The following is a 24,928-nucleotide window of genomic DNA, read 5'->3' on the forward strand; positions in this document are numbered from 1 at the left end:
GGAAAGCCAATTCTAGAAATGCTTGTAAAATCAAAACTTTATTTTCACTTGAAAGTTGAAAGAGAAAAGTTGGGGCAGGACAGCTTCTCTCGTGTGACAAGAAGACACTGCATTGGGTGGGGGTCCAGTGGCATATCAAGGCTCTTCTCCCCGAGCAAACTTGATTAGAAAATTTGAATAAAAAAACACAACTTCTTTACAAGTTAAATGCAATTATGCGAATGCGATCTTATCAAGATGACTTCTGGCGCCGCCCTTCCCAATCCAATTCAATAGGGTTGACATTCTTGAGAACTGATCGGAAATCGTAATAGACCTCCGGAGACCCCGTCTGTGGTTTTCTTGCTCTGGCTTCTACTTTCTAATATCTTTTCAAGCAAAAAACCTGGGGTGTTTTCTCATGCTTGTGTTTTTCAAGACGCGATTATCCAGGGAATCTTAGTCCGAAATATAAATCTTGTTTGAGAAAAAAGAATCGTTGCCCTTAGGCCGAGATGTTCTTCTCATCGGGAGCCCAAATATGCAAATATCCTTCCGTCGCCGCCATGGGGATACAGAATCCTTTCCCTATCTCTACTTGCGGATTCTTCTGCCTTCTCGCCGCTCCTATTTTTGTTTTTATTTTATTTTTATTATTCTCCTCCATCACAGCCTGTCCACGTTATCTCGTGTATCTACTCTGCTATCGGGTTCTTTCTCCTTCCTCCAATATGTAATCCTGCGTTAAGCCCCGACAAAATCATATGCAAACCACATTATCTCATTTATCTATTTAAAGTCTAGCTTCATCATCCATGGAGAGGCAGAGAAGCTTCTCCTTCAAACCCACTAGGCTTCTGGTTTTTTCGTTTACAATCTGTTCCTTTGTCGTCGTCCTTACTGCTTTCACGATTTGGTTCAAAAAGTTCTCGCCTTCAGTCCACCAGCAGGCTCATGTACAGTTCAACATATCTCTCAGTGCGGGCGACATTCCTTTGGCCGTTCAGAACTCGACTGGTTTTACTAGAAACTTTACGGAAGATGGTGTAAAAATCCCTGCTTTGATTGAAAATCGTCAAGGTTGGTCCGATAATATCTCTGACGCTGACAGTTATTCTGGGTCGAATTCTTCCGTGCCGGACGAAGCTCATGCTTCGGGTGCTAATTTCACGGCAATGCAAGATGTCGTCGAGGATGAATCTCCATCTGGGGTGGTTAGAGATAAACAGGGGAATGTAATTCTTATTTTAAATGAGAAAACGGATGGCGACAGGAAGGACAAGTTGATTGCTGCAGCAGCTTCGTCCCAGAAGATTGAAGTTCCAACCGGGAAGAAGCTTGGACAGAAAACAGTCGAAGACTGTGATTTAACAAAAGGGAGTTGGGTTTTTGATGAAAGCTATCCTCTGTACACGAAAGATTCGTGTCCTTTCATAGACGAGGGTTTCGATTGCCAGGGAAATGGAAGATCAGATAGCGACTACTTAAAGTGGAGATGGCAACCGCAAGGCTGTGATCTTCCAAGGTACTGTCAAATTCAAACCCTCTACTTTTCTCACGATTCGCACATGTTTGGCTTTGCGATGATTAAACCTAGGAATCACTGACTTTTGACTGAAGTCATATGTATAGGACAAGTATTAAAGTGGTGCGTGATTTATGATAGGTTCAATGCGACAAAAATGCTGGAGTTGATTAGAGGGAAAAGAGTAGTGTTTGTGGGGGATTCCATTAATCGGAACCAATGGGAATCACTGCTGTGTATGTTAATGGGTGGTATCAGGGATCCGAGGAGAGTGTACGAGACCCATGGACGGAAGATCACGAAAGAGAAGGGAAATTACAGTTTCAGGTTTCTGGTAATTCTAATTTCTGCTGAATCTTTATTTGTTTTTGTCTGGCCGTGGCAAGTGCATCAAGTTGTTGGACTACCCACCTCGCAGGACTACCAATGCACAGTTGAATTCTATGTGTCTCATTTCTTAGTCCACGAAAGCAAGGCAAGAATAGGGCAGAAACGGAGGCCAACCCTGCGAATTGACGCCATTGATCGTGGGTCCTCGAGGTGGAGAGGGGCTGATATTTTGGTTTTTAACACTGCACATTGGTGGTCACATTACAAAACAAAAGCCGGGTGAGCGCTATGTTTTATCCTGTTCAATCATTCGGCATTTGAATCAGCAAGAGAAGTGCATTCATTTCAGTGTCCGATTGCGTAGGAGAATAAATTGAAATTTCAGTGTCTTGAACTTGAAGATAAATTCAGAGTCGAGGAATGATTACAGTTGTAAAATCCGTGTCTGCTAAAGCTGAATTACTTGTTAATCTTTTCTGGATCTCACATCTGTATGAACGACAGGATTAATTACTATCAGGAAGGGAGCATAGTTCATCCGCAACTAGATGTGTCAACAGCTTTCAGGAAAGCTTTGATGACATGGGCTTCATGGGTCGACAAGCACGTCAATACCAGGAAAACACGAGTCTTCTTCCGAAGTTCAGCACCTTCTCATTTCAGGTTTGGTTATAATTACATTATATGTGAACTGTGAAATGGTTTCTGTAATATCCAAAACCTCTGAAATGGGATGCCATGTGACAGGGGAGGGCAGTGGAATACGGGAGGGCATTGTAAGGAGGTGACAAGTCCGCTGAATGAAACCTTAAGCGCAGCTAAACCTGAGAAGAATGGAATCGTGGAGGAGGTGATGAAGCAGATGAAAACGAGGGTGACATTGTTGGATATAACAAGGTTGTCGGAGTATAGGCTTGATGGGCATCCCTCTATATATGGATGGAAGTCAGGGAAGAGCAGTAAATTGCACAGCACACAAGACTGTAGCCATTGGTGTCTTCCTGGGGTTCCAGACACATGGAATGAGCTGCTATTTTATCACGTGTACGCCCCGTCAGAATGAGCTGTCACCCTTCTGATTTATTGATTGATTGATTTATTTTCTTTTCTGATGCTGTTTAGTTGTAAAATCTTCCTCTCATCCCCTTAGATAGATGCATTTAGATTATGAGAATAGTTTAAGAATGAAATAATCTCTCTCTCTCTTAAAAAAATTTGCCCTTAACCTAACTTTTCTCCACAAAAAAGGGGACACACATCATGGAAGCATACAAATGTATTAGTGTTGGGGTTGGATTGGTGGCATTAACAAATGAAATAACTTGTCAACTTTATTTGTATTTAAAAAGTTGGGGTAATTTTTGGCGCATGTCCACTGCTCTCCGCATCATTCCCGCGCAAGAGAGATATGCGCAACGCATGTTCTATCTCGCAAATCCAGGCAAGAATCGCATCTTTTACTGGTCAACTCCATCAAAGTTCGAATGTCCCTGTATTAATTAAATGGATACGTAATTATTTGGATTGAGACGAGAGTACTGAAAATGGATTAGATACGAAAGTATATAATTTTTATTTATTTGAACTATAAGGTGGGTTTTGTAATGTCCAAAATGTAAGGACTTGATACACATCCAGAATTGTGTGTCCAAAATTATGGTTTTAAAAAATCTTATTCAAACACCTTAATTTTTTAAAATTCCATTTGGCATAAGTTATTTTTTTCTTCATTTGATAATCAATTCTTAATATCTGAGCATTATGCATTTTTCCACATCTTTATAATTGATTTTAAAAAATTATCCAAACATTTTTAATTATCAAAATCAATTTCAGAAAACATTATCCTTTTGTTAATCAATTTTGGCCGAAAAAATAGTAGTTTGATGGAGTTGACTGGTAATAACAACAATAATGATGGGTATTGATCCTCTTTCTCTTTGGTTACTCAAAGTATTCTCATTGTTAGTAGCTGTAAAACTAATCCTTTTAGGAGAGTTGTCTTCTCTGAAGTATATGCTTTCCTATGCACAACTTTTAGTGATTGAGTCCTGAAATGATGTTTAAGAGACATAGACTGCTACCATCTGTTTCACACCTACTTAATATGGGTATGGATCCTCTTCATACTCTCTTTTAATATATATCTTCATACTAAATCTTCTCTAGCTACTTAATTTATAATTTGAAATATATATTATCATTACCTAAATTTTTTAAAAATAAGATCATAATAATTCTTTTTTATGGTAGTCATTAAATGAATAATACATTTAATTTAATATTATAATTAGCAATCTTGCATATTTAAATCAAATGAATAATTAAATAAATGGATGAAATAGGGAATGCAGATTATTCGGAGGTCAGATCCCATATCATGTGGAAACAAAGCTTGGATATTTTCCCCAGTTTTATACGGATATAAACTGGCAGAGTATATATATCAGTGAATGTGTTATATGTTTCCTTTTGAAGCCTACTTAAATCTCGAACAATCAAAGAATTAAGGAGCATTGTTAAATCAGGACAAAACCTCCCTTGTACACTCGTGTCATGTGTGGGCTCTGGGAAGACCACGCAGCTGCTTTCTTTAAGGGAAGCGGATTTTCCTTTTGTTATTTAAACAATTGGCACAACTAGTTAATTAAGATATTAAACTAGTTTATTGAAGGCGTAAATTCTCTCTCGGAAATAACCCATGAGGCCAGAGTTTCAAACTGTCCTTTTCAACTCTCAGATAGGGCCTATCAAAATCAAATTCCAAAACATCAAAATATTATTATAATGTAGCTATCATAACCGAAAGCCGTTTCTCTAAAGTCGAATGATATGATGCATTGCGGAGCATCTGATGAAAACAATCCTATCGTTAAAAATGACACTAGGATATCAATGCTCTCGATATTAACATTAGAATGTTCCATCGCATGCTCATTTTTATTGTTTCACCGAACATTTTTAGGCATAATACTATGTGCATTTTCAATTATTATTTTCCTCATGGGACCACCCTTTCAGGACAATGCTATATAATATAATAGAAATACGGGTAGAAGCCACAGCCAGATTTACAATGAATAGCTCATCAATGAGACTGGTGTTTCTTGGCCCTGCCTTGAGAAGCTGCTGATTCATCTCTCCTTGAAGACTCAGGTTTACGAGCCCAAGCGGGTGCTTGATCTGGACCATAACGATAATCATAGAACAGCTCCTCACTAGCTTCGATGTGTTCCTTGGCAAAGATGCCAACTCGATGATCCCCAGCAACCAGCATCACCTAACCAATCAGCAAATCAGCAAATTATGGAGACATTAAACAATCAAGTTCATGCTTGTCAGCTTGAGAGGTAAATTATTCAACTCTCCTAAAAATTTGAGTTACTGAACTCACCTTTGCATAGCAGTTTGGATTTGATGAGTGGTTGGCAAATTTTAGTTTGTCTCCTTTGCGATAAGCATCCAGAACATACTGTGAAGAGACAGGTAATATATTATTAGTGTTCGAGTCCCAGTGTATTACAGCTTGTCACGAAGGGAATTGTGAAAACTGGCAGCTTGCTAAAGCAAACACGGAAATGACGAGACAAGAATCTGACCCTCGATTAAAAGAAAAGAGAGCCCCAGTCCATGGAAGAAAATGAAAGGGCAGGTTTGGTTACGAGAACTATGAGACACTTGCCTGATCATTCAAGTCAAAAAGGAATGATGAGTTCGCACGATCATATATTTTTCCACGCTTGTCTGCTTCTCGGTGGGAGATCAGTTCCCCAGTGTATTCTCCTAGATAATCATTTTTGTTAACTGGGTTCTGAAATGAATGCATCAATTAGTGACGAGAAAAGGCTGACACAAACTAGAGAATAAACAAGTTCATGCATCTCAAGTCTCAACCTTTAAGAATGCTCCCCATCCTGCAACATCAGACTTTGCCAAAAGAATCTGACCAAGAGAAATTGAAACAAACGGAAAACAGTTTGAGACCAAAATATAATTATGATGTTAAATCACAGGAAAAAAATATGCATGTATGTATGTATGTCAGACTTTGCCAAAACAATCTGACCAAGAGAAATTGAAACAAACGGAAAACAGTTTGAGACCAAAATATAATTATGCTGTTAGATCACAAGAAAAAAAAAAAGTATGCATGCATGCATGTAAAAAAACTTTTTATGCCAAATTTCAATTTCTAGAGTCCATATATCCTCTCATTCAGTGTCTCATCATGTGAGACAGGAAGAGTGACACAACGGATGTGATCTCCACACAGATGTGCCTCATCATGTAAGAGAGTCACATAAAGGGTGTGATGTACACAGGTGGGTTCCGCTGGCTCCACACAATATGTCATTATGAGGCACAGAAGAGTAGAGGATTCAAATGACAATTACTAACCCTCTGTTGTTGCCTTAAAAGAAGCCTCATATTTCCACATTGACCATCTCCACGTCTAGGTGGTTCTCCCAATGAACCATCCCCACAGCTGTTTAAAGAAAGTAATATTCAGTATCATTGTAAAATATCAAAAGAAAAACATTCAGGTCCAAATAACATGCCAAAAAAATGCGGGGGAGAGTTTCAAATGACATGGTGCCAAAGGGAAGTCTCACGGCCTCAAACAAGGAGATAAAGCCAAAGAAGAGAACTAATACATGATTTCACCAAGAATGCTATCAAGAGTCGATATTTTAACCCATAACATACTAGCATCGGAATCTACAGGAAAGTATCTATCAAATTAACTAGACCCCCCCCCTTTTTTTTTGGGGTTTCATCATTGGAAACAGATGAAAGGTGATTTAAGCTTTATAGCCACAAAAAATAAAGTGAAATTGCAGGAAGGTCACACTATGTATATGTCTGTTACTGGTAAATGACAGCCACATCAACTCTACATGTTTGGATCTTCTGACTTTTGCTTTTGAAGAGGTAGAAATTAGAATATATAAATAATCAAAAGTAACTTTAAATCATATAAAATGGAAGCATAATTCACACATTAATTGCTGAGAGATGGTACAGTATATATAAAAGTTGGTAAAAGTATACTCTAGTCAGTACCCAATTGTTGGAGATAACAACATTATGACCAAAATAAAGATATCGGACACATAATATCCCAATGCATAAAGTCAAGGTCACCATACAAATGTTTAAAACTCATTACCTAACCCAGCAGTTTCGGCAAACATCTGGATCACATTCGCGTCCAGCAGCAAAGCATGGACATTGTCGACTTCTGCATTGACTCTTAGCACAGTGACAACCTCTGAATCGATTTTTGCAGCTTTTGGAGCATCTAAAAGTAGAAGAGCTAATTTAATACAGTTGTTTTTTAAAAAAAAAAATTTAACAAGTAGCTTGATCCAGCCAAGAAAAAGAAGTAAATGACTTGAGGCAAAATTTTCATCTTGGACAAGTCCCTACAACCATTGACAAAGTTGGAAATGTGTTTTACTTTCTGGCTGCCTTAGCCAGTAATAGCCTGAGCCCAGAAAGAAAGAAATTATACTATGACATGTATGAATTTATTAATAATTCATAAAAAAGCATATTCATGATCAACTGAATTTCTCCTTCATCATCTCAAGCGTAATTTTTCTTTTATTGTTGGTATTGGGAGTGAAAAGGCTTAGCTAGCCCTCATTGACATTATGTCAAGATCATCCTCATTAGAAATCGTCCTCAGGCTGGATGCACCCCCGCCCCAAAAATTTTGGGACATGAGAAATATTTTATCGTGCTTTTTATTAATAAAAAAAACTTAAATTATTAACAGAAAAATGACATACCCACAATATTTTTCACAGCAAGTTCCATTATGAAGGCACGGACATTGCTTTCCACACATTGACTGACATCCACAGGGCGTATATTGCTTGCAAGATTGGTTTTTTCCATCCGCAATTCTTTTCCATATTGATGGGTGGCCGGCAGACTTCCAAGAATATTTAAATTTCCTTGTTTTGCCCCTTTTCCGTAGCAATCTCGCTCTTGTTGGCATCTCTTGGTCCTAACAATGAGTACAAAAGCAACCAATTGGTCTCTAATAGCCAGAGCACATAACCAACGGGAACATAGTGACAGAACAATAAATTTGAAAAAAAATTAATATGCAAAAAAGCAGCCCTCATAAGTTAAGAAGGATACACAAATACACAATGATCGGGAATCTCCTCCATCCAAAATTACTTAGAGCAAATTTCATCAAGGTTCTCTAACCACACATGATTGGAGATTCCAATTCTCTTACTAAACAAGACAGAGAGAGGAAAATTGTTGTTGGCACAATAAAATCCATTAAAACATCCTAGTAAATACAGATTGAAAATCTCTGCCACATCTTCACCAAGCACCAAGTCACTTACAAACCCACCCCCCCCCCAAAAAAAAAAAAAAAACCCCACCATTCTCACCCACAAAAAGAATATAGAAAAATCAACGACAATGAGAATAGAATAATCTAAATATAAAGGACGGGGATGCAACTCTCACTGTGCATTCTGCATCAGTTTTTCCGTTGTCATTCCTGAGTGAACTTGGTGGAACATTAGATCTGTAGGGCATTGATGCTCCACCAGCATGCATGTAACTAGCTACTTCCATGCAGGTCTTAAGGCCAGAAAGTAAGTTCCTTGTTATGAGGCAACTGCAGAGCATTAGTTGCACATGATCACAAATCTGCCTAATTCAAATTCACAGCTCCTACAAAAATTCAGATGTATGATATCCAATAAATTTAAATTTGTTGTTCCATGATCCAACTATGAAGAAAAACAAGTCCAGCCATATTAAATCTTGCCTTCTTTAATCACAGGTTGGGAGAAAATTACTTTCTAAAAGCAAATTCAAACTTCAATGGTAATCACTGACCTCAATTTGATATAGATAGGAGTTCCCTAGAACCCAAGACTATTTAATATAGCTGATCATAATTATAATATTCTTTATGAAAAATGGCGGAAATGCCCAAACATGGTCTTAGTGTTTTATCCAGTAAGAATGCAGGACAATACTGTAAGCCACATACTCCCTTCTGATCCTTGTTATTTATTAGACATCTTTAACCAGCCTATTAGAATCAAGGAGAAAAAATTAAGTCATTAACTTTGTTTCAAAATGAAAAAAAACAATTCCAAATTTACCAATATTTAAAATCATGAATCGCATCTCGAGAGAAGTCACAGAGAAAAATTGCATCATACTTGAAATAAGGGCAATCTTGAAAAAATGTAATTAATAATACCACACCTAATGACTTATAATAAAAAAAGCATCCATTTCTAGAGTATGCCTCATAATAAGGACCAGAGGGAGTACCTGTTTCTCCCAAACATTTCTATTCCCTTCAAGTATAGCTCTTTCTCCATAGGTTTCCATTCTGAGAGTCTTTGCATCCCTTCAACATGCTTATTCATGAAATTGGATGACTCACTGAATTCTGCCTCAGCCATGTCATCTTTAGGTCCATCCCCAACATTTTCATGTTCACCATGACAAGTGCTCCCAGAAAGTATTGATTTGTTAGAAGTATGATCTACAGAATCACTCAAACATTCAGAAGCAGCAACACATTTTTCATCACATGCACTGACATTTAGGTCTCTGTTATTATCATTGATTGTAGTGACTGCATCAATATCTGTGTTTTTCTTTTGCTTTTTACAAGAACTTTGTGAATCATCAGAAAGCAATGTTAAGTCACACAGTGCTATATCTGATCGATTTATGGTCTTCCGTTTCCCCCGACTCTCTGCCACAGGCATATTTAAGTTGAGACCTCCACAACCGGCAAGTTCTGTCAGAAAAGGTGTTGTATTCATAGAATTGCATCTTTCTTCCACCAAGGTAGTTGCAGTGCCCTGCTTTCCTGGCTCTTCTGCACCGGAGGGTGCCAAAGTCAATACTTCCTCTTCCATAGTTGTGGTTTTATTTTCATGTAAACAACTAGGATCTGATGAAATTTTCTCAGACTTTAACTGCAAGCAAAAGAAAATACAGTCAGACAAATTTTGCCCATCAAACATGATCTTCATTTAAATCTTATAAGGAACATTGATGATGTTTGATGAAAAAAGGGGTGACATTCTCTATACTCAGTCCAAAATTTTCAATAAATCTATGCACACATGAAAGTTGAATATAATGGAAAAATACCCTTAGGTAACACTGATCGCTGCATGGCTTCCTGTCCTCTTCATGCTCAAACCAAACTGGCTGCTTTTCACTCTGTGAAGCGAACAATCAGATTTACTTACAGGTGGACTATCTATGGTTTAAGTAACAAAAAGCATATAGCGCTGTCACTTACAGGATATATTAGGGGTTGAGAACATCCATGCAAGCGACAATCAAACATCTGCTGAAGAAAAGCCCAAAAAAAAAAAAAGACAAGAAGAAGATAGATGTAAGATATATTAATTGATTATCTTACACACTATGATGATGTCCAGAATGTTAAATATATAACGATTTAGCATATACCATGCATCGACGACAAAAAAGGTTATCAAAAGAATCTAAAGCAGTACTCAGGCTTTCCTCCAAACTTATACCAATCTGAGATTCATAATTTCCAGAACCTTCAGACTGCTGGTCCCACCTCCTCATGTTCTTTTCCTTGAGACTTTTGTACCTATCCTGCATATTTCATGAAAACATTTTTCTTAGGTAACAAGGGGTACTTATCACAACTACCTTTTCCAACAACAACAACAACAACAACAACAAGCCTTTATCCCACTAGGTGGGGTCGGCTACATGGATTGCAAGACGCCATTGTGCTCTATCATTTATTAAGCTTTTAGAAATATTATTAATTAAGAGATCACGTTCAACTACCTTTTCCAACAATTAATTAAAAAGCAATAACCATCAAGCTTTAATTTATGTCCATAAGTTATTCAGAATTACCTGAATTTCCTGTCTAGTACCTCCAACAGACTCGCTCACAGTATCCAACACTTCCTCAGTTAACCCATATTCCTCAAACGCCATCCTAGTATATCAGAGTGAAACAGTGATTATGAAAATGAGAGCTTTCAATATTTATATATATATTTTAAAAAACTTATTATCTGATATTCAGAATTGAATATCTCGTGTGTTCATGATAGGAACAAGATCACTTTGACGCATCAATAATGGATTCATATTGCAAACCCATATGCACTTAAAACAGCTCCTCCTAAAAAAGCTTGTTCATTCAAATCTTGCATCTCTATTTTAACTTACCATAAAATTCGGTCTTCAGCATCAGTAAATTCATGCTTATCTTCCTCAGGTTCCGTTAGCTCTTCCTCACTGTCACTGCATATCAATGCTTCACTTCCATGTTGGTCATAGTAGATACGCCTTCTGCCAACTACAGACTGATCTTCAGCCATTCTCTGATTTCTGTTCTGTGTGTGAAAGATTTTAAAATAGCAGAAGAAACAATACTATCTGCATATGGACTGGTAAGGGTTTTATAATCCAAGCTTCTAACCACAAAAGGAATCAGACTCAAGAAGTAGGCAATTTTACTACCCATAAATCCACATTAGGCATGACCGGGCAGGCAATAAATTAAATTTATAAGGATATGTACCTGTCCAAAAAGATCCAAGATGTGTATGGCGGTAATCTTTCAATATAAGGCATCTTGATACTTGTTGTAAAAACTAGTTCTAGACTGTTGATGTGATCTTTGTCACCAGAACCTTGAGAGAAAGCATTGAACTTAAATAGAGGGTGGTCAATTCTTGAAGAAAGCATTTGATTGATTATAGTTTCCTTTGTAAGAAAAGAATCCCTTCTTGTTATTGCTGAGACAATCTGGGAAACATGGCATTGTACCTTCTTCCCATTCCTCAATAGTTTTTCCTATTAAACATCAAGAATTAGTTGCAAGCAAACTTGTAAGATATACAGAAAGAGGCCTTCATAGTTGTGCAAGAAATAAGGCTGCAGTCCTAACCCACTATGAAATTGAAAAGCCAAATGGTCAATAAATTCACCACAATCATGTAAGATAAAAAAGGACAATTCATATTTGGCTTTGGTACCATCCAGTTTACCCAAGAAAATATGAAAACATTGCAGAACTGAAAAATGATAATTCACTGAGACTGAGTTGGTGGGAAATAAAAAAAAAATTACTGGAAGATCAGTGCAAATTCCCTCCGTTAACAGTGAATAAATAATGAAGTGTCTGGCCATAAAGCACATCTACAAAAGTACAATGGTGAAAGCAAAATTTCCACGTTGGACCCCACTGGGCAACTTACTTTAATTGATACAACTCTCTCCGCCTGGATTTGCTTTTCCAGATGATCAATCTTGCTTGACAAGGTTCCAACAGCATCGTTTGCTGGCTCTCCATGTGATTTCTGTGGAAACATGTCACAGCAACGACATTTTTTGGTTCAAAATACAGCGTAACAAAAATCAACCCAAGAATGAAAAGATTCTAAAAAAGCCAAAAATTGCAGGTAACGTGTTTCAAGTTTAATTCTCAATCGATATAGAGACGAACTATCCGTTTACTTCAAAGAAATTATCCAAGAATCATAGAGCTGAATTTAAGAATCACGTCATGGGGAAGCCCTACAACGGAACTCAGTTGTTGGAGATAGAGATTATAGGAAAAAGAAAACTTTTGGGTATAAATCTTTGCTATTCGATTAGATTGAGAATTTTGCGTAATTATCTGAATTGAATTCTGAGTATCAGTATAATTCCAATTCCAAGAAAATCAGAAAACAAAACAAAGCAACTAAACAAATTATTCAACTTTTGGGTATCAATCTTTGCTATGCGATTAGATTGAGAATTTTGCGTAATTATTTTAATTGAATTCTGAGTATCAGTATAATTCCAATTCCGAGAAAATCAGGTAACAAAACAAAGCAACTAAACAAACTATTCAATTTGTTGGTTAAAAAAACAAATTGTTCAATTCAAGAAATGGAGTGAAGAATAAGGAAAGCGGCAGGAAAAACCGACTCTTAGTTTGATCGCAGAGTCTGATGCTTTGGACACCATAGATGCTCTGCTATGCTCTGCGACTTGACGAAGGAGCGAACGGAGCGAGATACACTCAAATATGGAAGAAAGTAACGCTTTAGACCTTTAAGACTGACACGTTTGCTGTAGGCAGTGAGGAGTGACATGGCCTACCGCGGAACTCAACATAATTTCTGGGACCGTTTCACGCGGCATTTACGTCGTACGCACCTTGCAGGCTACTCTTGGAAATCACTGGGCAGTGTTTTAATTCGGAGTTCTCACAGATTTTTTTTTAAAAAAATAAAAAATAAAGGGGAAACAGAGAGAAAGAGTTTATCAAAAAACAGAGAGAGAAGAAGAAAACAGAAAAAAAAAAAATTATCTTGTTCACAATATTTTCAAAACTAAATTAAATATTAAATTAAAAAAATTCATAATTTACAATTTAGTTTAACTGAATTAGACCAGCAATAAAACTAATTACATAATAATTAAATTAAATATATATATAATAATTTAAATATAAAAATAAATATAAAATTATTATTTAACTTAAAAATAAAATTAAATATTTAAATTTATCATAACTTAACAAATTACATGATATAACATAATATTAAATGATTAAAAAATTAATTATTTTCTAAAAAAGAATATTTATTGAACATTTTAATTTTTAAAAATTGAATCTAGTTTTTGACTTAATTTGATTTTTAATCCTATTGTTTGTCTAAAATTATCTAACCTAACTCAACCTTTAAAATAATTTTTATATATTGACCGAATTAAAATTCAAACTAATCGGTGGTGGGATCATTGGATATGATTTGATTTTTTAATTACTGCTTGTTCACTGCATTTGCATTCACATTCACATTTTCATACTTTTTTTTAACATGTGCTGTTTCGCGCGTAGTCACTGCATTTTAACTTTTTAAGCTATTAATTGGTACCTGATGATTCTGCCCATAGCCCCATCCCAGTCGTACGTGGCAAGCATTTTTTCCATTAATATTCTTTTTAATTTTTACTGGAATAATAGTTTTTCTAAGCATAGTATTCAGTTTATAATTTGCCCCGTTTGATATTAATGTTTTTCTCCATAAAATTTAAAAACAAATGTTTGCGTAGAAATTGATTAAAAATAGATTTTATATCAAATACTGTTTTAAAAAATGTTCAGTAAAAATTTAAAGCCTAACTTTGTTTTTGTTTTTGTTTTTGTTTTTGTTGTTGTTGTTGTTGTTTTTTTTTTTTTGGGTAATAGCCTGACTTTGTTGTGGAGGCAACAAAGCGACCCTTACATGTCACGTGGTTCGAATCTTACTAAAGGGGGCCAGTGGGGCGAGGTCGGCCGAGGCATAGTATCGGTCTCAGAGAGAATATTCTCCTTTTCCCTTCCTATCTCCTTTCATTCTTTTCCCTTTCGAATCATTTAAATCTTAAGATAAGGTTTAAATTTTATCTCTTATAAAATTATTATTAAAATATTAAATTATTTAAAAATAAAAATAATGAAAGTCAAACTAGTAAAATTTAATATAAATAACAAAAAATACAGTAAAAATAAAATAAAAATATTTTATAGGAGATTAAATTTAAACCATTTAAATCAAGATCAAATGATTAAAAATTAAGAAGAAGAGGAGAAGAGGATGTGAAGGGAAAAGGAGAGAATCCTCTCCCGGTTAGTCTTTGCCGAGTATTGAGTCAGGCATGACAGCTCACGCTAATTCAATTATTATTGAGATGGGAAGGATTGGGTTTTTTTTTTTTTTAAATAAATGACTATAATTTTACAAAAACAATTAAGAACTGTACTGAATGGGCCAGTGTTTTGGGCCTACATGAAATGTACAATAATTGTAGGCCCATCGAAGTCCAAACTACCAAAGGCATTCACTGATAAAGAAAGTAAATAATTTCAAAATTCATTTATAAACAGGAAAAAATCCAAAAAAAAAAAAAATCCTAATAACTCCAACTCTCGAACTCGAAGGTTAAGCCTTCCAAAGATTTATTGGCGAGGACAGTCACGTGCACAAGCAATCATTGGGAATATACACGAAGAGATGTTATTTATTGCAGTTTACAGCTGAAGAAAGTTCTCGCTTGATGTTGTGATGTTCTAGAATGTCACTTGGCTTGTTTTATATTGTCAGAGGAATTTCCAGGCTGAAACAGAGTGGATTGGGGTCCCCTTCCAAGCGACTGTTAGGCTATTGCCGTTTTTACCAAGAGTGCAAAAGTTGCCGCACGCAAATTTCTTGACCACCTAGTTTGCTTGGTACACTGATGATTCGGTAAAGCTCGCCTCCTCCATTCTGCAACTCATCCTTCACGCAGGTTTCAATGCAGTCCACGTAAGCCGAGAAGAAGAGCAATGCTTCAACGAAGAGCTTCCCCAAGGACGGCGAGTTATTGTTCGCTTCTGTTTCAACTTTCAAGTATTGCCATTATACACGGTTTCTTTTTCCTCATGCTCATCAAGTTTTCCAAGCACTCTGGCATCGGTATCATGGTCGATAGAACGTACGGAGCATACACCGCTACGGCTTCATCGTCATCGACCTCAATGTGTTGTTCTTTGATTTCGATCATGTCCGTCACAAAAACAGCCTTAAACGAGAAGGGCAGGTTTAAGGATTCTGCAAAATTGGCTAAGCACTCGCTTGTCTCTCCTAGCTCGATTCTGCCCCTGAATCCAATAGCAGTAATCTTGAGAAGCTGAAGGGGCCTTTCCCGACGTCCGACCAACGCTTGCATCAGAGCTGTCCATTGCACTCCACACCTGATTTCAAGATCAATTACATGGATTTTCGTCCCTGACGCAAGGTGCTCCGTGATAGCTTGTATGCTGGTTATTTGCATCACTTGTCTGAATGGAGTCTTTTGAAAGCACGTGGATACAAAAGATAAACTGGAATCGATCTTCCCAAGGAACTCATGCCTTTCGGTTTTCTTATATCCATCAAGTGTTGATATCATTCCTTTTTCCTTGTGAATCCTCTCTCGCAGTGCTCGAGAGACATAGTAGATAATTTTCTGAGCTGGGCTTGCGCAAGCGTAAGAATTCAATTCCCAGAGTAAAAGTATCCTGTCTGCTCGTCCGTATTGTTAGCAGCCTACTCTCTCCTCTGCAGTGAGGAGAAATTGAGCAAGTTCGACGTCTCTGTTCTCCTCCTCAGACATACCACCTAGATTAAACCCATACGGATGCATAGGCATGCAAATATTATCGTCACAATAGGCAGAGAACTGGACGTATCTCTCTCAGGCGACTCTTATTATTTCGTTAGTTGACAGCTTCTGGCGACCCACAGAACAATCAATTTTGGTCGTGCTGCTGATATTTTGCCCCTTCAGTCTCGAGAGCCTGCTTTTGTAATTGTTCAAGAGCTTCACAATCAAATGCTTGTGGCGGCTGCAGAAGATAGTCAAAGCCGAACTCTTTTAGCGTCAAGTCGTCAAGTTTGGGTTCATGACTTCGATTTTAAAATGAGTACTGTTTCTTTCTCATGATTCTCAATGGGGAGAGTATCCATCTTTTCTATGAATTTCATGTCAGAGAAACTGATTTTCCCATGGAACATAGCCTCCTCTTGTGCAGACCTATGACCGCCCTGGGTTCCATTGAAATTCAAAGCTATATCGTTCCACATGCCGGACTGTGAATTGTGACAAAGCAGAAGTGGTTTTAGCAAGTTAACAGACAACGCCCTCGTCTAGATCTAGATCAGCACGGAACTACCTACGGTGTCGTTAATCATGGTCGGATATACAAGGGAATAAAGGTAAACATGATTGAAGAAACTCCATTGCCAACAAATAAAATAATGAGAAGTTGTTAAAGGTTAACGTTAGTTGGATATCCTCGGGACAAACGTCAGGCAGCGATTAATTATGATTTAAAAAATTGATGCGGCGTACAGTCCGCCTTACCATCGTGGGTTTGGCACTTCTCAGTTTGTCGTGGGTTTAACAGTTGCAAATTCCAACGAGTGGAAGTAACAAAACTACAGTATTATATCAGTTTTCCTAAGGTGGTCAGCCCAGCGTGACTGGTTACGGTTCAGGGACAACAGCAAAATGGTTTTATCTGCCGAATTATAAAGTATGAAACGACAACTAATGTGTTATTTATTATAGTCCCTCTGCAAAGATTAGTACAATATTGTTGGCTATTGTCACAATTTGTTTTCACGTGTCATCCAGGGGTACAATAAGCAAAATCAGAACTGCCACCGTAATGGCAACGCTACATTTGGCGAAGTGCAATTGAGCTACGAAAAAAAAAAAATGAAATAAAAGCAGATGAGCCTGGAATGAATCTGTTATCTGTGTTTGATATGATTGGATTCATTTTTCCTTTTCGGTCGATTCCAAATGGGATGGGCGATTATAATTAGCATAATACATACATAATGAAATGCACTACATTCTGAAAATGTACAAGACTTGGGCTTTGCTGGCGAGATCATGATGCTTCCAGTAGTTAACCCAGGACTTGGAATCGGCGGCGACGGAAGAAAATGTATAAAAAGAAACAAGACGGAAACATTCTAAGAGTCTAACCCAATTATAAATCCTACTTCTGCTGTGATTTCTAGTCTTCTAGAAAAAGAGGTGCGAGTTATAGTTTTAAGTTTACACGCGAAATCAGTAGCCTGGCTAAAGGCACCGCGTGCGGCATACCGCTTGTTACAACACGGGACAATAGAGAAATGGATCAGATTGGTGAAGGTTATGGGCTTAACAAAAAGAAATCAATGGCTAAGAAATCCAACCACGATACATGTCACACTGTGGGCTGGGTAGGCCCCATTTTCTCTTTGGCCCTAACAAACCTTGCCTACTCAGCTTGCCTTTTGCTTTTTACGTGTCCTATTACGATGATTAATGAGTCCTGAACCATGGTCGTCCAATCCGGGAGCCGTCCTCCCCGTCCAATCCATGGGTTAGTAGGAGTGTTTATTTTTTCGGCTCATTGATTACCAGAAAATGATTATTTTGAACTTTTAAATATTGCTGACGCACTTCTGAATTTTGACACCGTCAATGCTGCACTACCGATTGCTGCAGTACGTCATACTGGTTTATTTATTTAAGTGTATGATTTCATAAATGTTAATATTCAAGGATCTGATTCAGCAACTTGTGCAATTTTCTATTTTTTTTTAAATTGAAAAAGCGAATTTCAATATTATAATGTCCCGAGCCGAAGAATGGCAATTGGCCGAAGAAGAAATGAAATTGAGGAAATAAAAAATATATATAGAATTGATCGATTGAATTTACACCTTGTCGTCGTCGTCGTGGGATTCAACTGGAGCAACCTCCGATGCACTTGTTCGGCGCAGACAAACGGAGGCCATCCACATGAGAGCCTTCACCACCCTCACCATCCCAATGGTAACGGTCAGATAATACAACCACCATCCGATGAAATCCGCCACCCCCACTTCCATCAATTGCTCCTTCTTTGCTTCCGCCATAACCACCAGCGTCTCCACATCTTCCCTCAGCTTCCACCACCACAAACCACCCAGGCTCGCCGCCATCATCATCTTCTCAATCCATCTTTCTCTCCTCGCGACCCCGCCGAACACCGTGTCATCCACCACCGGCTTCACCACCGTTGTGCACCAAAACTGCATCGTTCCGTGCAATCCCATGAGAAAAATCACTCTGCTCAGCAAACTCCTCTCCACTCCAAAACTCGAATCAGACTCATAGAGTCCCGCGGCTATGCTCCCTTCGATGCCCAGACCGACGCACACTTGAAAAGTACAGAGGAGAACCCACGCGGTGAAGAGACGAGGCCGGTGAACGGAGCTAGGCGAGCCGCTGAAAAGGGCGATTTTGCCTGTCAAGCCGTGGATGAGGGCGGCGACGCTTACAAATGAGACGATAACGCAGAGGATTGCGGGGTTGGTTTGGAGGGCAAGAGACAAGAGATGAGGAAAGGGTTTTGGCGAGTGATCATACCAAGTGATGAGGGATTGAAGATGATATTGGGCGCCGGAGAGTCTGGCCAGAAGAAGAAACGAGAGAGGGAGGAGGAGGCTGAGAAGCGTGAGTGTGAAGATGTAGAAGATTTCTGTAGGAGATAGCGCACAGCTTTTCAAGATCTCTTTAGCTTGGTGCTGCCATTTTTGCTTCCCCATTTGTGATCAGTTGAAGCAATGATTTGAGCGGAACAAGAAGAGCCCTTTATTTTCAAGCCACGGAAAGTAGAACGTGCATTTGAGGTCACTATATACCAATTATATATGTGACCTCTCAGCTAGCTAGGCGTTGGAAGAGGAACTTAAAGTGGTTACCACGTCCTTTGTTTATCAGGTTGACATTTTATAGGACATGCGGAGGGGGGATTCTGATACATGTACAACGCGGCGTATATATTTCCATGAATCAGTTAATTATCTATTAATTAAATTATCATATCAATTTCACGTCCCCTGTGAGATTCCCCCCCCCCCCCAAAAAAAACAACAAAAAGAAAAAGTCTGTACCTTGTATATTGAACGCGGGGCGCGTGTGGGTGCAGCCAGCAAAATTCGACGAAGATAATTGTAGGACCCTCTGCTTATTTTTTAGATTATTTTGTGGACCGTTAATGTGGATAGGAAGATGAATAGTAAATTAAACACCACTGCAGCACCCAACAAAAAAAAAAAAAAACTTGAATACCACTGCCCATGACAGAAGACAGTGATCAAGGATTACCATTCCATTGTTCGTCGTCGTTCGTTATTAGAACGGAGTACCTTTTCCATTGCATCGGACGGCAATGATACACAGATAAGTTCTTTTTTTCCGAATTAAAATCCAGAACCTGGAGAAAATCCCAATAACAAAACAAACACGTAGACCTAATCTTCAGTTAGGGCAGTAATAAACCAAGTCAGAGTGATGAAGTATAGAATTGCAAGTTTGGACGTCAGGGGCCGAAGCATAACTCTCATGTCAAAGATGAGTTTACACGCCTGATATATATTAGATATTTTAAAATCCATGACAGGAACAATCCAACATTGGTGATATATTGGTTGACTAATTTAATTAACATTAAGCATTGAGCCCTCCTCGTTCCTCCCCCCCCCCCCCTCTCTTTTTTTCATTTTCTTTACTTTTTTTGTTTTTATTTTCCCAGGCTTTACCATAAATAAGTGACGGCATTGATACTCAGCGTAGATATTTAGCTTGCAATATATACTGGTTCTATTTATTAGATAAAGAAATAAAAAAAATTTAATCTTGTTTATAATATATCTGTCAATTCTCAATGCTCTTCTTTATATTTTTGTCTTTATTAAATATTTTAAATAAAAATAATAATAATATTTATTAGGGGTGAAAAGAAAAATTTATTAAATTTTAAAATAAAATTAATAAAATTTAAAATTTTTTTAATTTTAATAAAATATGTTAAAAGTGATTAAGTATTATATTTCAAATGACGGCCGCGTGATACATAATCTAACGCGGCGTCTTACTTACTAGGAGTTTTCCAGTAACTAGTAATCAATAATATTTAGTACAGTTATCTAAGCTCTTTCACACGAGAAGATTAACTGTAGTTGGGTTATGTCATGAAGTCACAGTAATTATTCTACAAAAATTCTGCAATAAACTTCAAAGTGTTTTGATTTTCTTTCATTGTTTTAATTTTACCATAGCTTGGGAATGGAAATTTATATATACACAATTCATTATCGTTACCATTATATCATTATGTTATTTTTTATTGGATATTTTTTTCTATGCTGATAGGTTCTAGTTTCAATCCTGTAATTTTGCCATACATATATTTATATAGAAGCAAGGATCATATTCTGAGTCGTCGGTAGATGTGTAACATCAGTCGATGGGAAGGGTTTAGTCTTTAATAGCAAACCTTTAAAACTGGAAGTCAAATAAGGGTATTATAAATTTAAAAATAAGCTAATAATATTAATAACGTTAATTAGTTACGAGATGAGTAGTGGCCAATGGGTAGTTGAAGAAGAAAAAAATTATAGTCGTGGTCGAAGTTTTTCATTCAGGGAATCAACTACGGAACAATTTTGAAGATATACAAAAAACATTAAAAGAAGGATGTGTTTGACCAGTAAAGGCACAAGTCTCTGCTATTTTGGTGAAACTCAATATCCACACAAGAATGAATTCTAAAAACGGGAACACGTAAACACACACGTTTTGCCTCCCGGCAAGTGGTATATAATCTAACCAGCAGTGAGACTCTGCCGAATCCACCCAAGTTGTCGGACGGTATTTGATCAATTTTTCGGAATTTAGGTCTGAGCCGGTCTAAGATGTGTATTTTGGTTGTCTAGTTCAGGAAAACCAAAATCAGATCAAAGGCAATGCATATGGTAGCCAAACAATACAGGCGAGTAGGCCCTCATCAATTCATGAAGCAAAAGCCGGCGTTAGTATGAGACAAGCCGCAGAATACAATTGTTGTATTATGGACTTTATTTTATTCTCTTGAGGAATTAAAAGAAAAAGAGAAAAAGGGTTGATGGAAACGGTGATTGTCAACGGCCAAGGATTGATGGAAACATATCACATCACGTTAAAACCCAAGGTGCCAAGGTCCTTGTTCCTTGTCTTTCCTCTCTCTTCTCTGTCTTAAAGCGTCATTAAGGGATGTCTTTGTGGGCTCGTGGAAGCTGCCTCTAATCTTCAGCCCCACACTGTTCTGGGTTCTCTTAAAACTCGCCTTCAAAAGCCCATAGATAATGGGACTATGCTATGAGCCTATGCTTGGCATTCTGGTTTTGTTTTTCCCGTCAACAGAGGCTTGCGATTCTCTCCACTCCACCTTCGCTCAAACAAATACCAGGTCCAATCATATCGATGAGCTTATAATAATAAGAATAAATTAATCATTTAATACTTAAATTGCCCACAAACAATATGATTGTTTTAATTGAGAAAATTATGCTTAATTGAATAATTTTTTTAAAAAATGTTTTCTTTGAGAGATTAAATTGGGAAAAAAATTAATGTTTAAAATTTGAATCGAAAAACCAATGATTAAATTTTTGCTTTAATTTTTTTAAATTATCAGATTATTAATTTTTTAATATAAATCAATGTATGCGTGATAACGGATCATGCATGGGGCGGATGGATGTTTTCTACTTTCTAGGATCCAAAATATTAGTGCCTTTCACGGGTCCTTTTTAGAACCTGGACTATGATTAGACATGACCTATCTCATTCCTTCTCCAATTCCAATACAACTGTTCGCGGATAAAAACAACTCGTAATCAACCGTTGCAATTTTTTTTTTTTTTTCTGGAGGACGCGACTGAATTTGAACCTTCTTTACACTCTCGCCAATTCCATTTATAAAGTTTATTTTAAAAAATTTATTTCATTTTATTTATAAGTCACAATATAATTTTACAGGTAATATTTTTAAAATTATTTTCACAATAAAAAATGTAAAATATATTTAAAATTTTATATACTTTTATTTCCTACACTTTTTTATATTGATAATGATAAAATTAATAAAAATGATTTATAAAAAGAATTAAAGAAGTACATGAAATTGATTTTTTTTTTTTCTTGTTTTACAATACGTCTTCTCTGTTCATCCAGCATGCATGGTACGTTCAGCTGTGCCTGCTATTCTATTTCCCGATCAAGACTGCAACTCTCAAGGATCGTTAACTTTTTGACTGGACTCGTCTAAATGCAAACAAAATATATCTAATGTGAGTACATGTTAGAATTACTTCACCCTGAGATTGATTAATTCGCATACTTCTATGACATGGGCAATGCAAAGTAAACGCACGTGGGAAAGTTTGATACTTTCCAATAGGTATATATATTTAGTGTCAACCTTCGTGTCTGAACGCCTAAACGTGTTACGACTGTCGAATATTCCTATTGAAGCTTGGAAGTTGATTGGCTTCTTCAGTTCCATCACTTTTCCTCACTTGGTAGGGAATCCAAGCTTCTAGGACTTCAATTTTGGATAACGCTGCAAATCTAGCCTCGTTGATTCTGTTGTGCATAGACAAACGCAATGACTTATGAACCATATTAAAGTGGGATCTCTTCTACTATACACATACCCACTGTACTTGGGAACTTTCCAATTGCACGTTTTCTCAGTGTTAGCGGTAGCGGTAGCATACTGAGCAGTCTTTTGCAAGACACACCGTGGGCAAGGACGCATCCACGTGGCAAAAAATAATTCACTGTAGTGGTGGAGCATGGCCTCACTGAGTTGCAGCCAATCCAAAAAATATCTCTTCACAGGTGCAGCCGTGCAGGCGAGGGGTTGTTAAGTGTTCACTCCATGGCGAGGTGGGCTCACACTGATATGTGCATAGTTGTTCATAGCTTTACATTAAATTAAATGAGTGAAAAGCAAGAAAGACAGCAACTAGAGGCTATTGTCCTTATCTCTTCTCTTCCCTTCTTTACTCTCCCTCCCTCTCTCTAATCAGTGACCCCTTTCTGCTCATTTCCCTTGTAGCCTCGCCTTTCATCAGAACTCCATATCTTCCAAGCTTTCGGCGAAAATAAAGAAAATTAACGAGAAAGAAAGGCACTATACGCCACTATGGATGGTGCTGTCTCGCCTGAACTTGAGTCAGAAGCATCTCCAGAGCTCACACCAGAAGTTCGAGAATCTAAGAAGAGGTGGGTTGAACTTTTTCTGCTTGGAAAAAAATGAATAGAGAAGCCAGAATTTTTTGTCTCTGGTCATTTCCAATTTTGTGATAGTTGGTTTAACTGTTTGCCGAGCAAGTTTTGAGGTGTGCATGTTGCAGGAAAATGGTGGAGAAAACAGTTGTGAGGGTGAGAGTTGGAGAGAATGTCAGTAAAGTGAAGAATGAAGGGCCACCATCGGACTCATGGTCTTGGAGGAAATACGGACAAAAGCCTATTAAAGGATCTCCTTATCCGAGGTGAAATTTAACTGAGTGCATGCCTTGTGATTTCATTACTGTGAGCTCTGCTCATTCGAATGGACTCCATTGTCTGTCTCAGAGGCTATTACAGGTGCAGCACATCCAAAGGTTGTTCGGCCAAAAAGCAAGTAGAGAGATGCAGAACGGACGCTTCGATGCTCATCGTCACCTACACTTGTTCCCATAACCATCCAGCTCCAGAATCACGCTCCACCGCTCAACAATTCAAAGAATCAAGAACTCAAACCACCCAAGATCTCCCACCTCCTACTTCAAAGGCGGAAGACAAGGACCAGGAGGAAGAGAAGAAAGATCTCCAGCTTATGACAGCTAGTGATCGAGGTGCAAATGAAGAGAATTTTCGTTACTTGAAATCCCCGATAGGCTGTTCTGAAGATATTATTATCGACCACGAGGATCCTTTCGAACTGAACTCAGAGAAAACCCATGAGAGGATAGATCTTCTCTTGGAGGAAGAGCCCCCATGTTGTTCTCAGCTCAAGAACCTCTCAACACTGAAATCGGAAGAACTTGACTTTTTCGACGAGCTCGAAGAGCTACCCATGTCTCCGTCTTTGTTGAACTTTATGAGGAACAATTTTTCCGGCGAAAGGATTCCGGTTGCCCCGTCATGAAATGTAACTAGAATGTTCATATACACGCTATACCCATATCATTTATATTTGTTCTCTGTTTTTATGTATATCTCAGATATTTTCGTCGAGGAGAAAGTGTGATTGGCAAATATGGAGAGTGCATAAGCTAGGCCCTTGCAGGGGAAGCAAGTGGAAGCTGCAGCTCAGCTCAGAGACAAGGGCAGTTTCGTCGTTTAATTTAATTCAGGCAAAATGAGATCTATCGATCTTTAACCGTGTAAACTTTTGTCCATTCAGAGATAACATGAGATTCACGAGTTAGTGCCGAAGTATCTTTGCCGAATGAAGTCTCTGTTTTTTTTTTTTTTTTGCCGTCAATGGTGCCTTAGATGAAAGAGAAAGCCACTCTTCTTCTTATGGGGCAGTTGAGAGGTGTTAAGGTGATATTATTTGGTGCGATGATATTGGAGCAGTTTATTTCATGAACCAATTCGGTACGGCTTTGTTGGCATTACTCGATGAATAAACAAGATACCAATTTATGAGCTTTTTATACTCAA

General features: G+C 37.7%; 5 protein-coding genes across 8 annotated transcripts; 2 read left to right on the forward strand and 3 right to left on the reverse strand.

Moving 5' to 3' along the window:
* The first annotated feature begins 39 nt into the window (after nt 1-39).
* LOC129306427 (protein trichome birefringence-like 6) lies at nt 40-3,168 on the forward strand. 2 transcript variants are annotated; one of them, XM_054947038.1, is made up of 5 exons: nt 56-1,504; nt 1,646-1,838; nt 1,923-2,113; nt 2,339-2,497; nt 2,582-3,168. In XM_054947038.1, the coding sequence occupies exons 1-5, from the start codon at nt 795-797 to the stop codon at nt 2,895-2,897; spliced, it is 1,569 nt and encodes a 522-aa protein (XP_054803013.1). In that variant the 5' UTR covers nt 56-794; the 3' UTR covers nt 2,898-3,168. The 2 variants fall into 2 exon arrangements, with proteins under 2 accessions (XP_054803012.1, XP_054803013.1); XM_054947037.1 differs by having other exon boundaries at nt 40-1,504; nt 1,646-2,113.
* Nucleotides 3,169-4,741: 1,573 nt separating this feature from the next.
* On the reverse strand, nt 4,742-13,039 carry LOC129306511 (histone-lysine N-methyltransferase EZA1). 3 transcript variants are annotated; one of them, XM_054947144.1, is made up of 17 exons: nt 12,824-13,039; nt 12,106-12,207; nt 11,427-11,701; nt 11,072-11,233; nt 10,751-10,835; nt 10,322-10,477; nt 10,149-10,199; nt 9,995-10,066; nt 9,158-9,816; nt 8,333-8,486; nt 7,630-7,850; nt 7,005-7,136; nt 6,233-6,320; nt 5,729-5,776; nt 5,517-5,645; nt 5,229-5,306; nt 4,742-5,114 (listed from the first exon to the last, which is right to left on the reverse strand). In XM_054947144.1, exons 1-17 carry the CDS (start codon nt 12,860-12,862, stop codon nt 4,923-4,925), a joined length of 2,643 nt encoding a protein of 880 aa, XP_054803119.1. In that variant the 5' UTR covers nt 12,863-13,039; the 3' UTR covers nt 4,742-4,922. The 3 variants fall into 3 exon arrangements, with proteins under 3 accessions (XP_054803119.1, XP_054803120.1, XP_054803121.1); XM_054947145.1 differs by having other exon boundaries at nt 10,149-10,196; nt 12,824-13,038; XM_054947146.1 differs by lacking the exons at nt 12,106-12,207; nt 12,824-13,039 and having other exon boundaries at nt 11,072-11,238; nt 11,427-11,568.
* Nucleotides 13,040-15,262: 2,223 nt separating this feature from the next.
* On the reverse strand, nt 15,263-16,018 carry LOC129305649 (DELLA protein 1-like). The gene is made up of 2 exons (XM_054945626.1): nt 15,956-16,018; nt 15,263-15,871 (listed from the first exon to the last, which is right to left on the reverse strand). The coding sequence occupies exons 1-2, from the start codon at nt 16,016-16,018 to the stop codon at nt 15,263-15,265; spliced, it is 672 nt and encodes a 223-aa protein (XP_054801601.1).
* Nucleotides 16,019-18,058: 2,040 nt separating this feature from the next.
* LOC129307068 (uncharacterized) lies at nt 18,059-19,169 on the reverse strand. Its single transcript, XM_054947934.1, has one exon. It carries the CDS (start codon nt 18,991-18,993, stop codon nt 18,121-18,123), a length of 873 nt encoding a protein of 290 aa, XP_054803909.1. The 5' UTR covers nt 18,994-19,169; the 3' UTR covers nt 18,059-18,120.
* A 4,042-nt stretch (nt 19,170-23,211) lies between these two features.
* LOC129306470 (probable WRKY transcription factor 69) lies at nt 23,212-24,928 on the forward strand. Its single transcript, XM_054947083.1, has 3 exons — nt 23,212-23,500; nt 23,632-23,769; nt 23,852-24,928. The coding sequence occupies exons 1-3, from the start codon at nt 23,421-23,423 to the stop codon at nt 24,405-24,407; spliced, it is 774 nt and encodes a 257-aa protein (XP_054803058.1). The 5' UTR covers nt 23,212-23,420; the 3' UTR covers nt 24,408-24,928.

This window comes from Prosopis cineraria, unplaced genomic scaffold, assembly GCF_029017545.1.
Source record: "Prosopis cineraria cultivar Desert tree isolate PC_DT_omini unplaced genomic scaffold, ASM2901754v1 PC3, whole genome shotgun sequence".
In the NCBI taxonomy this organism is placed as follows: Eukaryota; Viridiplantae; Streptophyta; class Magnoliopsida; order Fabales; family Fabaceae; genus Prosopis; species Prosopis cineraria.